The sequence below is a fragment of the Gymnoscopelus braueri genome (assembly GCF_963280865.1).
Source record: "Gymnoscopelus braueri genome assembly, chromosome: 13".
NCBI lineage: Eukaryota > Metazoa > Chordata > Actinopteri > Myctophiformes > Myctophidae > Gymnoscopelus > Gymnoscopelus braueri.
Window position 1 is genome coordinate 54,358,109 of NC_137615.1, and position 18,292 is coordinate 54,376,400.

The following is an 18,292-nucleotide window of genomic DNA, read 5'->3' on the forward strand; positions in this document are numbered from 1 at the left end:
AAAAACTTTCAAAAAAAATGACAAATAAATCTTAAAATGACCTAAAGGATCCCAACGCTAGTCCCGAGTCTGTTTGTCATTATGTGTAATCCCCGAGTTGATCCGAGAAGATCTGAACTCAGCGCTGATCCGTAGAGAAAAGCATGAAGTGATATGCTGACCTGGGATCAGATTAGCCTATACTAGAGCTCATTATACAGGGAAAAGGTTGAGCTGTGCATGCATGTTAGACTGCCAGCTGTCAGTTCAGTGACTTGGGAGAGCGGCACAGAGAGCATCAAACTATACCTCCATGGGATCAAATGTGCAAGCATGGATTCTTTCTTAACCCTTTAAGACCGGGAAAGCATCTGTGTCATATTTAGATTTCTTTGGGCTATTAAAAAAATAGCAGATCTACAAGCTCATACACTCTGTGCCGCGCTATGAGCTTGTATATCTGCTATTTTTAAATAGCCAAAATAAATCTAAAACAATTACATACAGATGCGTTCCCGGTCTTAATGGGTTAATTGAGGTGCAAACATGCAATTTAATTTTGCTTATTGTAGGCTACCTCATAGCTGTTGGCTTCCATTATGGAGTAGCTTAAGTTATAGCTGGCATGTACTGGTAATACAGCACTTTTGACAGCAATTGTAATCGTTATCATTATGTTTGTCACATTCATAACAGCTCACATTGTGAGCTTGTAGATTGGCTATTTCCGTCAAAGATATTTAATGTAGGCAATAAGAATACGGTCAACTTCGTTATGAACTACAGTACGTATGGAGTTTCAATAAGAGTGAGGACAATGGCCCCGATTCATAACGAGGGTCGTAAATATGGGGTAAATAAAGTTCGTAAAGGTAGGTCGTATTTTGGTAGTCACAAACGGACGTGCAATTCCCAAAGGGGTTCGTATATCACAGAGACGTGCGTACGACCAGCTCTATATTCAAATGACAGCCAGCTGGGCGTGAAAATCCCGAGAGGTTCATTTACATTGCTCCACGCCCCATTTTGCACCATAAAAGGCGTGAACCGTGACTCAGCAGTTTCTCTCTGATCAGATCTGTCACTTTACGGCGCAGTGTTGCCATGTCCGCTTATTATAAGCGAATTTGGGCTTATTTTTCTGTAAAGTTGCTTGTAAATATTGGTAGCTGTGGGGTGCGGTTTTTGGGGCTTGTTTCTAAAGTGTAGTTGATTATTTGGGCGTGCTTCACAATTGTTCAATAATTTTAACCGGTGGTTCTCAAATATTTTAATGTCATGGACCCCCAAGTTAATATGTATCCCTAATAAGCCCCATCTGAAAATGTGTTGTGCCAGCTGGAGCCCCTTACCAGATTTGTGTTGTTAGAATGTTTAAAAAATATTCCAAATATTCCACATTTTATTGCAAGATTTGTTTTGAAAATAGCAGATCTACAAGCTCACAACGCATCACGAAGTGCTTTGAGCTTGTAGATTGGCTTGTAGATCGGCTATCTCCAATGTATACACTACAGTATATCATTTCAATGTATACAGTATATATATAGACCTGGTTGCTTATTTCTCTCACAAAATCTGGCAACACGGAGCTGGGAGTTTAACTTCTCGTCCAAACTTAGAGATGTCGGCCGCATTGCCTTGACACTGACAGAGAACTTGAACATCATTCTGATCTGTCTGGAAGCGAGTCACACTATTGCACGATGGATCAGCTGAACGTAATGTGTAATGTTTACAAGGTTTAACCCCGCCAGCAAATAATAGACTAATAACCTGGAAAGGATATTTCATAAGTCTTTTCTACTGAACATTGCTCACGTTTACCGAGATAAAAAGATGATGATGAAAATAAATCCAGGGCATACAAGTGGAACGCTGCTATCCGATTATGGACCAGAGCTTATTGATTACTTATTGATTAAATTAGTTAATTTTTGATTAATATATCACTGTCCTACGTCGGAATGGGGAATGGATCTTCTGGACACAGTTTTCATCCATGGTAAAATGTATTAGGCTGTTGTGTGTGGCGTTCATGTGATCAATATACAGTAGAGTAGACTACAGTAGGCTATTACAAATGAATACCGCGGCACGGACAGGTGCGTCAATCCTCCGCAGTTTCATTAAGGCATGATAGCCTATTTTCATTATTACGGTGGAATCTACATCATGTCTATATTATGCATAGGCTACAAGCAATACATCGTTTGACATTTATTTTTTATTTTTTATATATATGTTTTGACAAATGTTGGGCACATATATATTTTATTTGAGGTTTGCCACTTTTGTAATTGATTTTGGCATGAAGAATAAAGCATTCTAAAGACATACGCACATTTCAGCCCTGGTAAGACAGCCTCGGGGCTGACCTGAGAACGTGCGCACCTGACGCACGAAACACAGACCAAAAAACCTTTATGAATCCGACCGCAGGTGTAGGATTTGCCCTAAATGCCGGTACGTACAAAATATGGTCGTAAATCCCTTTATGAATCCGGGCCACTGGTCTGGAAATGATGATAGAATTATGACATTTCTGTTAAACTCATCCAGCTGTTTTTATGCAGATGAAAGTAAACAATTCTTTCAATTCAATTCATTTAATTATGCAAAATACTTCCAAGTGGACTCAAATAATAGTGATCGGGTGATGGATACGGCAAAAATCAAGAAGCGCAGATTGATGTGAGCCAGGTGCTCTGAAGTCTTCTAAGCGGCCTGTTATTGATAGCAGTGTATGTATCTGTTACAAGTGAAAGTCCAGAATTCAAAATTTACTTGAGTAAAAGTACAAAAGTATTGGTATCAAAATGTACTTAAAGTACCAAAAGTACTAACATGTTTGAAAATAGCAGATCTACAAGCTCACAACGCGTCGCAATGCGATGCATTGTGAGCTTGTAGATCCGCTATTTTCAAATAGTCTATGTATAAAATAGGGCTAAAGTGGTTAATATATGTTTTATAATGTAATAATGTATATCTGCAAAGTAGTAACTAAAGTTTTAAAATAATTGTAGTGAAGTAAAAGTACAATATCTGCCTCTGTGATGCAGTGGAGTAGAAGTAAAAGTATTGAAAATGGGAAATACTCCAGTAAAGTATAAATTCCTCAAAAGTGTACTTAAGTACAGTACTTGATTAAATGTACTTAGTTACTTTACACCACTGGATGTGTGTGTATGTTCTCACCTCTGTCCATCTCCTAGGATCCTCATAGCCTGGTCCAGGTTCCTGCCCATCTCAGCCAGCGTGGGGTCCACCATCATCTGACAAATAATACACAAGACAATCTTCCTATAATTTGACAAACCTCTGTCGTCATGGTGTCATGGTGTGGCTGCCCGGTTCTCCTCACTGGCTGGAGCAATTGATCTGAATTTGTACACAGCCATTGACCATTACGATTTGAACGCAACTGCGAAGCCCGTTTCTCAATTTCATTTCAGATTTTCAATCTCAGCTGTTTATTAGCGTTTTAAAAACCAACGGGAGATCAAACTGCGCATGCGTCGAATCCACACACCCACTCCGTTAGTGTTGCCGCCTGCCTCACGCACACGCACACACGCACACACACAGCTTAAACTTAAAGGACTTTCATTTACGCGCGTGTACACAGAAAACATTCTTACGGATCTGTGTGAGTGTGTGTGGGCGGGGGGCGGACCGGCCACGGGGGAGGTGGGGGACGCTTCGCCACCATTACATTACACACGATGTCACGCCGTTGACCGCGACGGGACGCGTGACAGGACGAGCAATAATCCCCCGTTTGCAACTACTTTCGCCTGCGCACTTCGACCATACCCGGTGGGGTATAGTTACAATTAATTAACTGTATTTGTGTTGCCTTAAGGCAAATGTTCAATTTTTCTGTTTAATATATTTCACTTGAAGTAATTTGCTAAAGTTACATGTTTCTATTTCTGTTAACAGTAGAAAAGCTAGAAACTATTTTATTGTGAAGGTGTGTACCAGTGCATTTTATGATGAAAACTCCTTTTATATAATGAGTCACTTCCTGTCGGCACCATTTTGATGCAGCAGTGCACAGAGAACACAGACATTTCAGAGCTGTGAGCCTTTGAAACCCATCTGATCTAACCCACTTGGAAGCCATTTAGATGCAATGTCGTAAGTTGTGTTGTTGATTTCAGTTATTGTAATGCTTTGTGACATTTTGTGAATGTTTATTTGGAATTTGGGAAAGGTTCATTATTTAGCCATGTTTTCTGCTGTCTGCAGAGTAGGGTGGCCTAGTGCACAGGTGTCTGTCATGCAGCTAATTGCTTAGAAGTGTGCCTGCCTCTGAAATGTGATTGCTACTCACCTGCCTAATTGCTTTGAAGTGTGCCTGCCTTTGAACTGTGATTAGCTACTCACCTGATTTCCTTTGACTCTGAATGTAGTTTGTAATGCTGTCAATTTAGAACACAGATACTGAATGTTTGCATTGTTTATTATTTTACAGTTTTCACCATCATCATGTCATTGAAGAAGTGCAAAAGTAAATGGTCAAAACTTGCTTCAACTCTTATGTTCATTGGCTGCGGTTTAACTTGGTGTTAAGTGACAGTTCCATACACTGCATGAGAACACTACAGTGAAAAGACAGCATTGGAAGTTTCCAAGTGAAGTGACAAGATGGCCTCTAAAGCAAGCAGCAAGGCGTCCAGTGCTGAGAGTAGCAGGACATCATCTTCATCAGTAAATGCGGCCCGTGCCCGAGCCAAAGCTGAAGCGGCCAAGGTGAGAGCACAATATGCTACTCAAGAGGCTAAACTAAAAATGGAAAAAGCTGCCAGAGAGGCGGAAAGGATGGCGGAAAAAGCTGCCAGAGTGGCAGAAACAATAACAAGAGATGCACAAAGTCAGTTGGAAACATTAAGAATAGACACAGAGTTGGAAGTGCTAACATCACAGCGAGATGCTGATGCAGCCATAGTGGAGGCGCAAGTGTTGGAACGCGCTGAAGCAATGGATGCTGTAGACGAAATAGAGATATCTGAATCAGAAAAGGCGAAAATGGAACGCACCAGTGAATACGTCAGATCTCAAATTGACTTGAAACATCGCCCTCTCCCACCATCTCACGCACAAGCACACGACTCCTTTGTATCTGTAAACGAAGTTCCACAGCTACAACCCATCAGCAGCAAGATAAAGTCTGTAAAAGTCGATAACAGGTACTTACCAAAGTCCGTGAAAGTTGAAGATTTACACGTACCTGCACCACACTCTTCTGACCCGTCAAGAGCAAGGATGACGCCTGGAGTTTAAAAAGCTAACCCCTCCATGAATGTTCATGCTTCGTCCTATGTTCCCCAACATAATCCTCCAGCTAGCACACCTGCTTCGCCCTACGTCCCCCAAAATAATCGCCCAGCTAGCACGCCACCTCCAGCAGAGCCATTGGCACAGTATTTGGCACGACGAGACCTTGTCAATGCAGGACTGTACCAGTTCGACGATAAGCCCGAGAATTACCTTGCGTGGTTCTCCTCATTCTCCAGTGCAGCTGGTGAAGTTAACCTCACACCAATCCAAGAATTGGATCTCATGACTAAATGGCTGGGAAAGGAATCTGGAGAACAGGTCAGACGCATACGCTCAGTACATGTTGGCAACCCCAACCGAGCATTACAGAAAGCATGGGAGAGACTGCGGGACTGCTATACTGCCCCCGAAATAATTGAAAGGTCACTGTTTCAGCGGCTGGACAGTTTCCTTAAGATTTCAGCCAAAGACCACGTCATATTACGTGAACTAGGGGATCTGCTTATGGAGATCCAAGGAGCCAAGGAGGATGGCTATCTCTCCGGTCTGTCGTACCTTGACACCCCATGCGGAATTGGAACAATTGTGCAGAAGCTTCCATTTGGACTTCAGGAAAAGTGGCTGTCTTCAGGGTCATGCTACAAAGAAGACCACCATGGTCGCTTCCCTCCTTTTGATTAATTTTATAACTTTGTATGTTATGAGGCAAAGAAGCGAAACGACCCTAGCTTCATGTATCAAGACAGCACCACAGAACCCACAAAACCAGCAAACTCCATAGTGAAGAACTTCAACACCAACAAACCCATCTCAGTTCACAAAACGGATGTTGCTACGACCAACGCCGACCCTAACAAAAACTGCCCTATACACAACTTAATACATCCTCTCAAAAGATGCAGAACATTTAGACACAAATCCCTCGACGACAGAAAGGCCTTCCTGAAGGAGAGAGGCATATGTTTTAAATGCTGTTCATCAACATCCCACATAGCCAAGGACTGCAATTCTGTTGTGAAGTGCTTAGAATGTGACAGCACCAATCACGATGCGGCCATGCATCCTGGCCCATCACCTGAAACCAACATGGCTCCTTCACCGTCACAAGTGAACGGCGGGGAGGGAGAAGAGCAGCCTGAAACGGCTGTGGTTGAAACAAGCTGCACAGAAGTTTGTGGTCCAGGGGAGTGGAGTCGCTGGTGCTCAAAGATCTGCCTCACAAAGGTGTACCCCAAGGGTGCAAAGGACAAGGCCATCAAAGCCTATGTAATTCTGGACGAACAGAGCAATCGCTCATTAGCCAGACCAGAGTTATTCCAGCTGTTCAGTGTCGAGAGCAAACCATTCTTGGACAACCTCAGAACTTGTTCCGGCATCACCGAAACATCTGGCAGATTGGGAGAAGGATTCCAGATTGAGTCTATGGATGGCGAAACTGTCATCTCTCTCCCACCACTCATAGAATGTTATGAGCTCTTGAACAATCGTTCAGAGATTCCAACACCTAGCGCAGTGCTACACCAGCCTCATCTTCACCACATTGCCAAGCACATCCCTGAATTGGACCCAGAAGCAGAAATACTTATGTTACTCAGAAGAGACGTTCTTAGGGCACACAAGGTCAGGCAACAGGTCAACGGACCACACCACGCTCCTTTCGCCCAACGTCTGGACCTGGGCTGGGTGGTAATAGGGGAGGTGTGCTCGGGCAATGCACACAAGCCGACGGTCAACACGTTCAAGACCAACGTGTTGGAAAATGGTTGCCATGCAACTTCACAACCCTGCACGAGCTTCATACATGTCAAAAAGACAGAGCAAGTGTACGTCCACGATCGTGTTCAATGTATCCATCAGCCCTTACCTGGAAGATCCTTACCTGCATCCTGTCTGGTGCAGTCTTCCTGGTCCACCGGACCGTCCCTCCTGCCTCATCCACATGCCGGGAAAGCGGAAACAAATGAGACGTTCAACCTAACCGAACCTGTAAAAGATGTAGAAATCCAACCACAAGTACAAACCTGTGCTACTTACCTTGAGGAACCAATACCTACCTCCAACCCCTTCCCACGCTTCTCCACCTCCATTGATTCCATGCTTCTCAAGCAGAGCTTTCGTTTAACAGTACTTTGTACACGGATGGCAGAGGTCACCGCTATCATGAACGCAAAACCACTCCTAACTGTGCCTGCAGATCCGTCAATACTCTCACCGTCAATGCTCCTTGCTCTGGCGAACCAGTTCTGGACCTGCTGGAGCAATGAATACTTACCTTCCTTGCCTCACCGACAAAAGTGGACAGTGCCACACAGTAACCTGCAAGTAGGAGTCTTAGTTCTGCTCAGGGACAAGCAGACCACCCGCAACAGTTGGCCTATTGGCAAGATCACTGCCACGTTTCTTGGAAAGGACGGGCAGGGCAATGTAAAGACCTTTCTCAAAGCAGAAATTGTTCTGCTTTTACCCAATGGCTGATCTAGAGACTGTCATGGACTCCCACAAGTTAATAGTGACCTCACCTAGGTCAGACGGGGAGTGTGTTGCCTTAAGGCAAATGTTCAATTTTTCTGTTTAATATATTTCACTTGAAGTAATTTGCTAAAGTTACATGTTTCTATTTCTGTTAACAGTAGAAAAGCTAGAAACTATTTTATTGTGAAGGTGTGTACCAGTGCATTTTATGTTGAAAACTCCTTTTATATAATGAGTCACTTCCTATCGGCACCATTTTGATGCAGCAGTGCACAGAGAACACAGACATTTCAGAGCTGTGAGCCTTTAAAACCCATCTGATCTAACCCACTTGGAAGCAATTTAGACGCAATGTCGTAAGTTGTGTTGTTGATTTCAGTTATTGTAATGCTTTGTGAATGTTTTTTTGGAATTTGGGAAAAGTTCATTATTTAGCCATGTTTTCTGCTGTCTGCAGAGTAGGGTGGCCTAGTGCACAGGTGTCTGTCATGCAGCTAATTGCTCTGAAGTGTGCCTGCCTCTGAAATGTGATTGCTACTCACCTGCCTAATTGCTTTGAAGTGTGCATGCCTTTGAAATGTGATTAGCTACTCACCTGATTTCCTTTGACTCTGAATGTAGTTTGTAATGCTGTCAATTTAGAATACAGATACTGAATGTTTGCATTGTTTATTATTTTACAGTTTTCACCATCATCATGTCATTGAAGAAGTGCAAAAGTAAATGGTCAAAACTTGCTTCGACTCTTATCTTCATTGGCTGCGGTTTAACTTGGTGTTAAGTGACAGTTCCATACACTGCATGAGAACACTACAGTATTGATTAATTAATTAATACATCTGACAAGCAGTGTTGCCAGATTTTGTGAGAGAAATACCAGGTCTATGAAAACAAGCCCGAAAGAAGTGACTAGGCTACGGCTAATTAAAATACTGTTGTTGGAAAATGCAGATCTACAAGCTCACAGCGTGTCGCGATGCGACAGGTTGTGAGCTTGTAGATGTGCAATTTTTTCCATGACAGAATTTTTTTTGAGAACCACTGGTTTAAACAACATCAGGAAGGAAGCCCAAATAAGCAACTTCACTTTAGAAACAAGCCTAAAAAACGCAACCACCAATCCTACTATCCTACTATAATTCTATAAAGCTCTGTAGTGCGTAGTGAGGCCAAAATTGGTTCTCAGTGGCTGGAGTAATTGATCTGAAATTGCACACAGCCATTGACCATTACCATGTGCATGGAACTGCGAAGCCCGTTTTTCGTTTTCACCAAATCTCAGCTCATCTTCTTTTGTGTAAAAGAATGTCGCCATGGTTACTGCCCAGGGGCTGCCCAGCTATGGGACGAACTGCCTCCCGGGTTGCCAGATAATGTGCGCGTATCCCTCCACGGATGCGTCGACTGGGTATGGACTAGTATAAGTAACTTTACAGAAAAACAAGCCCTTAGTCACTTATGTGTTAAATGTTTGCTTCAAAAATATATATATATTCAACGATTTGCACACATTTATAGCATATCTTTTTTTTGCAGATCTACAAGCTCATAACGTGGCACAAAGTGACGCGCTGTGAGCTTGTAGACCTGCTATCTTTGAATAGCCAATGTATAAATGCATAAAGTGGTTAAAATTATTGTAACACTCTATTAAAGGAGAATTCCGGACATCTTAAGTGTTATCTTTGATGTGTAGTTACTCACTCACCGAGTTATGAAGTGGCGTTGAGTTTTTCACGCAATTCCCCTGTCTGTGAGTCTGGTCGACCCCCACTATTGGCATAGTGGGAGGCGCGTGTCTTAGTGAAAATCGCCTAATTCCACAGCTCCAAACTTCTTTTTTTTCCACAAATCCTCCTCATGGTGTCTCCTGATACTTTCACATGCACTGTTTATCACTCACGAGCTGGCGTTCATGGTCAGCGACGTGAATGTTTTCCTCTCGCGTGAAATCTCGCGTCTCGCGAGATTTCCCGTCCTCGGCTCACTGCGCTCCTCGGGAAGTTTGGAGCTGTGGAATTAGGCGATTTTCACTAAGACACGCGCCTCCCACTATGCCAATAGTGGGGGTCCACCAGACTCACAGACAGGGGAATCGCGTGAAAAACTCAACGCCACTTCATAACTCGGTGAGTGAGTAACTACACATCAAAGATAACACTTAAAATGTCCGGAATTCTCCTACTACTACTACTTTTGCTGAGAACCACTGTGTTCATGACATGGAGAGAGAGTTGGAGCAAAGAGATGCAAGCACTTGGTGACAAATAGCAGGCACGTGACTTGCTTGGTATCATGAATAGTTAGGCTATTTAAGGTTGACAAAGATGCAAAATCCGAAATATGCTTAAGCCTGTGGTTAGTTGGTTTATACTCTGTGGTATCACAGTGTCAGGTAGCCACAACTATCAGATCTACTCCAAGCCTTATGACTAGTATACCACACAATGCAGAGCAAGCTTGTAAATATAGTATCACTCATCTGTCCTGACTAATTCTTCTAGTTATTTTGGCAAGTGACACCCCTGCATGATGGAGTAGATCAGTGATTCTCAACCTGTGGGTCCATGGTTTATTTATTTTTTTGGAGGGAGTCGCCAGATGACAGTAACGTGAAAATGTAAGGACTTTTTAACACCAAAGAAATAAAATGAAATCTAAAGTAATCCAAAAAAAAGGCAAACATTTTAAAAATAGCCGATCTACAAGCTCACAACGCTGAGTGTCTGTGGAACCGAGTTAAACCAAATGTAATGCCTCAACTCTTACACCCTTGTCAGGGTGGGGGTCCCCAGTTCAAACATGATTATTTTGGGGGGGTCGCGGCCTGACAAGTTGAGAACCAGCGAGTAGATGAATGATGCTTTAGGAAACCATGGATAATAAATGGATGGATAAATTACAGATTTCACAGGCAAACATGTAACTTTATTTAACATAGAGCCCTTTTCAAACAAAAAATAGCAGATCTACAAGCTCAGTGTGTCACAGTCAGATTCTAGTGACACATCATTACGATACGATACAACTTTATTGTCAGTTCTCACTGAAATTTGCTTTGTGTCCATGACGTCACCGTTTCAAGATACAGACAGGACATACACAATACATTACACAAGGTACATTACAGGACACACATCACAGAAGCAGACAGAAACAAGAACAAAAGAACATATCCTCTTGGTTTACCGATTCTGGTTTAAAAGCAGAACAGACTGATGTACAAAAGAGTTCTTTAGCCTGTTTTTCTTATATTTTGGGACTCTAAACCGCCTCATGGAGGGCAACAGTTGATAATCATCATTTAAAACATGTAAGGGGTCAGAGGAGATGCTCTTCGCCAGTCTAAGCATGCTATTGATCTGGGCTTCTTTAAAGGAACGTAACACAACCTCAACTGGCCTACCAACAATTTTAGCGCAGATCTTAATTTGGCTATACAGTTTGTTCTTATATACCAATGGTAGGCTGTTAAACCAGGCCGTGCTACAGTACAACATCACAGTTTGAACAATAGACGTGTAGAAAAGAGACAAGATCTGACTGCTAGCACCAAACGATCTAAGTCGGCGTAGGGAGTACATACGCTGATGTATCCTCTTACAAATATAATCAATATGAGATGACCATGATAAGGTGGCATCTATCATCACCCCCAGATATTTGTAAGATGGGACTTGTTCAATAGCTGAACCATGGATTGTCACCGGTGGTGTCTTATCACCAGGAGCAGGACCAAATATAATTTCCTCAGTTTTCTTAGTGTTGACAATCAGATTATTTTTGTCACACCATTCCACAAGCCGGTCAACGCTACACTGGTACTGTTTCGGGTCATCACTGTCAGTCATCAGAGCTATTAGAGTAGAATCATCTGAATATTTCAGAAGAAACTGATTTGACTCGCAGGTGTTACAGTCTGCCGTGTAAAGAGTAAACAGGACAGGTGAGCTAATGCAACCTTGGGGTGCACCAACTCTGGTCCTGATGGGAGAGGAGAGTGTCTTGTTTACCTTTACATACTGAATTCTGTCAGTGAGGAAAAGGATTAATGTGTAACTGAACCATTTTAGTGAGGAGCAAGTCCGGCTGTATTGTGTTCAAAGCAGAAGAAAAATCTAGGAAAAGTGCTCTAGCATAGGATTTTGGTTTGTCAAGATGTTTGGAGATGAAGTGAACCAGTGTGACAACTGCATCCTCTGTACTACGACCCTGCTTGTAAGCGAATTTAAATGGATCCTGTGAGTTAAATATGGCATTGTTGAGATGATGAACCATAATTTTTTCCAGAGCTTTCATGATAACAGATGTGAGTGCTATTGGTCTATAATCATTGTGTTCTTTAGGGTTTGGCTTTTTTGGCAGTGGTTTAATGTGAGCAGTCAACCAAGCCTGTGGTATGGTATGTGGATTGTCAACAATGTGCTGAAAAATGGGCTGCCAGACAGGGGCCAATTCTGTGGCAAAATCCTTCAGAATAAGGGGGCTTATTAGGTCGGGACCAGGGGCTTTTTTTGCGTTTAAACGCTGAAATATGCGCCTGGTTTCCTCCTCACTGACAGTGATTCTATCCCCACTAGAGGGCACCAACGCATCAATTAAATCTACACCTTTATCTAGACCATCGTTTGCAGACTCAAAGCGAGAGAAAAAGCTGTTTAAATCATTTGCAAACACCAGTTCATTGTCCGTCACAATTGGCTTATTGGAAGGAGACATACCGGTCATACTTTTCATAGTGTCCCAGAGTCTTTTAGGGTTATTTGCTTGAAATGAATCCTCTAGACGCTTCCTATGAGCCTGTTTCGCCTCCCTAATTTTCTTCTTTAGGTTCTTGTCCAAACTCTTAAGTTTGGCCAAGTCCTTGTTCTTAAACGCAGCTTTCCTATCGTTAATCTCGTTTTTAATGTCTCTGGTCACATACAGTTTGTTATTGGGATAGATCTTAATTTTCTTCGTAGGAATAGCCATCTGCACACAGAAGTTGATGTAGTCGCTGGTTACAGTGGTGGTTTCATCTACGGAGCTGCTGTGGAATGTGTCCCAGTCTGTACAGTCAAAGCAGGCTCCCAGCCTCTCCCTGCTTTCAAGTGACCATTTCCTTATTTCCCTCTCCTCAGGCTTGCTAGCTTTAAGTTTTGTTTTATAGGTAGGGATCAGGTACACCACGTTGTGGTCAGAGTTGGCTATGGGGGGTCTAATTCTGGATTCATATGCCGTTTTAACGTTCACATAGCATTTGTCAAGGATCTTGTCTTTCCTGGTGGGACTTTTTACAAACTGGTTAAAACCAGGCAGAGTGCTGTCCAAGTAACAGTGATTCTAGCCTCGATCTCCAGGCTTTTATTGCTTAGTTTTGCTAAAAAATAAAAGCCTGGCCCAACTATAGCCTGTACTGGGTATGAGGAAGTGTTTCATTTCCCAACCAACCAGAGTGCAGTGGGCGTCGCTCGTAATGTTGTGTTAACGGGGCGGGGGTTGACGGACAGATCGGTGAACCAATGGGATCAGGCGCCGTCTCTCGCCGGCTCTATACACACGCCCCTTTATACATGAAATCAGGAGGGTTGCAGCAGGCTACAGTGATTCAGATCCCCCAGAACAATAGCAGGTGCACCTGGATATCTCTACTGCTGGTTATGGACACAGTCCGCGATGGTTGCGGCCGCTTGCGCAGCATTAGCACTTGGCGGCACATACACCACGCACAACAGGATGCTTCCAAATTCCCTAGGTAAATAAAAGGGTCTCAGACTTACGCAAAGGATCTCCACATTCTTATTGCAGATCGTTTCTCTTACAGTAAACTGTCGACACCAGAGGTCATTTACATACGCGATGATACCTCCCCCTATGGACTTTCCCGAGTTAGTGTCTCTGTCAGCTCGCACGAGAGTAAATCCATTGATCTCAAACAGGGAGTCGGGCGCATCAGGTTTGAGCCAGCTCTCCGTGAAGCATAATAAAGATGCCTCACGGAATTCGTGACAGTACCTCGCATAGGCTCGGACCTCGTCCACCTTGTTGTTCAGGGAGCGCAGGTTACTGAGGATGATAGCAGGGAGCGGCGGTCTTGTGTGTCTTCGCCGAAGTCGGTTGCGAATCCCTCCTCTCTTTCCCCGTTTCCTACGCTTGGCTGGCCGTCTCAGTTCGGGTGGGATGTTGTCCAAAATCACCGGTGGTAAACGGTGTTGGTTTCTGTCCTCTTGGGTTGATAGCTCCAACAGGAATTTCCGGCTATAGGAGAGGCTCATTCCCCTGCCGAAGTCGGCGTTCGGGTTTGTTGTTGTTTGTGTGACAGCTGAGAACTGTGCTCCCCAAAGGGCACCGATCCCCACCAAAATCAGTACAAACCACTGACAGTTCATTTTCGTTCCCATTTAGTCATCCTAACATGCGATGACAAAGTCAGACAAACAATATAAAACACACATGACACATGACAACATGACAACATGGCTTTAAGTTTGTGGTTACATGCGTGCGTGTGTGCGTGCGTGCGTGTGTGCGTGCGTGCGTGCGTGTGTAACTTTATCTAAATGCTGCAGTATCTCTGGCTGCTATGTAGCCGCAAGCAACGCAGATGCTATAATGCTATCTGGCATCTAGAGTAACAGCCCATTCACCCAAACAGAAAAGTCAGATCTGATTGTATAAAACAACTTTAAACTCAGATTGCAGCTGTATGCAAAGCTTGGATTATCCTATTATTATGATTATTATGATTATTATGATTATTATGATTATTATATGTTATGAGCAACTTTCTGTCAATCAATTCTGTGCTGGTGATTATTTGTCTAAGTGTTGCAGTTTGGAAGCACATTGGTTCTCACTAATGCTTGTAATAAGATGGCACCATTTCATCTAGAAGTAAAAGTATTGAAAATGGGAAATACTCCAGTAAAGTAAAAAATCCTCAAACGTGTACTTAAGTACATAGTTACTTTACACCGAATGTAAAAAACTGTTACTTTTCAGGAAGTGTAAAATAAGAACCTGTGTTCCCATGGGTCCAATGTAGTTCTTATTTAGTCACAAAGTCACAATCTCTTGTGATACTTTTCATTGGTTAAATATTTATATAACCCACAGAAACTAAACCTGCTGTCTCTATTTTGGCCATGTAATTTTTTCCCCCAAAAAATGTCAAACACGGCAAACATCATGCTCACACAACACGATGTGTGCTTATAGACTGCCTATTTTCACTACTTTGGCACAACACTGTCACAGAGCAAAGTATAGAATAGGACATATCATTTTGGGTGGTCCTTGACATGAAAAAGTTGAAAAATGTTTTTGGCCACCGACCCCTATCAAAATATGTTGTTCCAGGGACCCCCAGAAGCAAAGATTTGAGTAATTTTTTTTTAAAATATATATATATTCAAAGATTTGCACAAAATGTTGAAGATTTTTCAAAAATAGCAGATCTATTTGCTATTTTTGAATAGCCAAAGTAGGCTATAAAATAATGATTATAGCTCAAATCTAAAATAAATGACACACAGATGCGTTCCCGGATTGAATGGGCAGCGTTCTGTTCATCTTTGCATCGTCATATTGGTGCAGAATCAGTGCACAATCCACAGAACGAGGCTATTTTCATTCCAACTCAAGAATGTAAACTACTATCTACTTAGTTGCTCCCCGAGGCTACAAGCTCTGCTACTATTTCCTTCTACAACACTGCAATGCGTTGTGAGCAAAGAGATTTGTTGTAGAATCTACAACAAATATCTTTGCTCACTTGTAGATCGGCTATTTCTGCCTAATGGTTGTCCGAGAATATGGACGGTCGTAAGCTTGTAGATCGGCTATTTGGAATTAGCTATTGGAAACATTTTAACAACACAAATCCTGTATGGGGGTCCCTGCCACAAAATATTTTCACGTCGGGGTCTGCGGCCAAAAACATTAATTTGGGGATCCTTAACATGAAAATTGTTATCCGTCTGTCAGCCATTAAACTGTAGCCTATCTATCTACATGTAAAGTGGTTGGAGGTGGTCTCCCTCCCTGGTAACAGGACAAGTGGGCACTAGGGACATCTGGGCACCTTGAAGTCAAATTGGCTATTTTGTCCAAAATGTTAAAACATTTAATATTTGGAAAATGTTTTCAAGTAAAGTAAAGTATACATGATTAGAACATGCTTAAACATTCATTAAGGTCTAATATTTCTACAATTACTACAAATTGCAACAAAACCAGTATACTGTATCCAGTCATTTTGGGGCATAAAAAAAAACAGTTGAAGGATAAAATTAAGTCTGATAATTATGTACCGTGCATGTTCACATCATGTATACTTTACATTACTTAAGACCATTTTTCAACAAAAAAAACTAAACATTTTGGACAAAATAGCCAATTTTACATCGAGGTGCCCAGATGTCCCTAGTGCCCACCTAGCCCTGAAACATGACTGTCATACCAAGCATCATGTGAACCATGGCTAGTGCCCACCTATCCAGTATCCATCTCCCTACAGCTCATAAGCTCAATCTCTCCCCCTTTGAACAAGTGGGCTATTGCTCTTGGATGATGAGCGACGGAAATGTGATCACTTATGAGACCTTGGCCACAGGTTCAAATCCCAAATAAGAAGATATAATGAAAGTTACGGACTGCTACTTTAACATCCATGCACTTCAAACACAACATATCAAGGCTGATGGTAAGTGTACTGAATCTATTGGAATTCCAAAGCCTGTGTACATTTATTAGATCAATATGCTATACAGTAAAATCCTTAAGTTAATGTAACTCCCAAAGTGTTACAAATGTAACCAGATAATTGGTTACATTTGTAAAACTCTGTGAGTTATGAATGACGAATACTGAGGATTTTACTACAGTGTGACCAAAACATACTTTCAAAAGACACAGAGAATCAGCTGGCTTATTATTATTTGTATTATTACTAGCAGTGGTGGAAACTAAGTACATGTACTCAAATACTATGTACTTAAGTAAACATTTGAGGAATTTGTACTTTGATTGAGTATCTCCAATTTCCAATACTTTTACTTCTACTCCACTATCTCAAAAGGCAAATATTGTACTTTTACTCCAGTACAATTATTTGACAACTTTAGTTACTAGTTACTTTGCAGATATTGATTATTATTACAAAACATACATTAACCACTTCAGCCCTATATACATTTCGGCCATTTGAAAATAGCCGATCTATTGTAGATCTGCTATTTTCAAAATATTTGTATACATTTGAAAACTTGAAATGGGACATTCTGCATAATGAGTACGTTCTACTGTATACTTTAAGTACATTTTGATACCATTACTTTTGTACTTTTACTCAAATACATTTTTAATTCCGGACTTTTACTTGTACAGAGTATTTCTACATTGCAGTATTGATACTTTTACTTAAGCAAAACATGTGAGTACTTTTTCCATCACTGATTACTAGTAGTAGTAGTGTTTTGTGTTGTTGTTGTTATTATGTAAAACAGCTTAACATGAATGTAGTAAAAGTGTTTTTATTTTTCTCACCTTCAGTGTTGAATGGACGCAGCCGTCAGGCGTCGCTCCTCAGTGTTGACGCTGTGAGGTAAGAGTTAATAATAACCTTAATAACAGCGGTTAATATAATAATAGACAATAAAATAAGTGAATAACACAGGTTACTGCTGTGCTGTGTGTGACAGTTGAGTTTACTTCCTGGTGTCTCCTTGTCTTGTGTGTGTGTACGTCAGCTGTGTTCTGCTGGCAAATATACGCCAGAAAATATAAGACCTCCGGTGGACGATCTCTTCGGAATAAGAGTTTCTCTAGAGTAAACAGAAGCCATTGAAAAACGATTCATTTTCACATTAAAACTATAAATTAGGCATTTAAACGAAGCTATACAACACAAATTATGTTTCTGTGTAACAAAAACGGGTTTAATAACATTAAGAATTTATCTAAATGGATAAATGCTGTTCACTGGAGTGCAAAGGCTTTACAAATTGGACTGGAGATGGTTCTTTGTGTCAGCACTTGTGACATACGCACGCTCTAGGGGAAACCTCCTTTACCACGCCACATTCTCAGCTAAGCCGGAGAGGTGCAAAAAAAAGCGTGGTGGGCCGTCCAGTGAGGTCAGAGGTCAGAAAAGCGCTGTTTTCAGACAATATGTAGACGCTGGACAGGGGGCGGCTCTTCGTGTCAGCACTTGTGACATACACAAGCCCTCGGGGAGACCTCCTCTACCACACTACACTCTCAGCTAGGCCGGAGAGGTGTAAAAAAAAAAGTGTTGAGGTCTCCCCGAGCGTGTGCGTATGTCACAAGTGCTGACACGAAGAGCCGTCTCCTGTCCAGCTTCAACTATTGTCTGAAAACTGCACTTTTCTGACCTCTCACACACGCACGCACGCACGCACACACACACACACACACACACACACACACACACACACACACACACACACACACACACACACACACACTAGCACATATACTACAAATCTACTTATACACGAATCCACGGAGCGCTGCCCTGGGCGCAGCCATTGCTGCGGTGTCAACGCTCCGC

General features: G+C 42.1%; 1 protein-coding gene across 3 annotated transcripts in view; it reads right to left on the reverse strand.

Annotated features, from left to right (window-relative positions):
• The window catches only part of pdxdc1 (pyridoxal-dependent decarboxylase domain containing 1), a 77,366-nt gene extending 59,921 nt beyond the window's left edge, over nucleotides 1-17,445 (reverse strand). The window contains exons 1-3 of one of the 3 annotated variants that reach the window (XM_080448486.1): nucleotides 17,431-17,445; nucleotides 17,266-17,316; nucleotides 3,181-3,257 (exon numbers count right to left, since the gene is read on the reverse strand). In XM_080448486.1, the coding sequence (XP_080304612.1) occupies nucleotides 3,181-3,257 (77 nt within the window). In that variant the 5' untranslated portion in view covers nucleotides 17,266-17,316; nucleotides 17,431-17,445. Of the gene's footprint in view, nucleotides 1-3,180; nucleotides 3,364-17,265 lie in introns of all 3 variants that reach the window. The other 2 variants (XM_080448488.1, XM_080448487.1) reach the window with 2 other exon arrangements.
• Nucleotides 17,446-18,292: the final 847 nt, after the last annotated feature.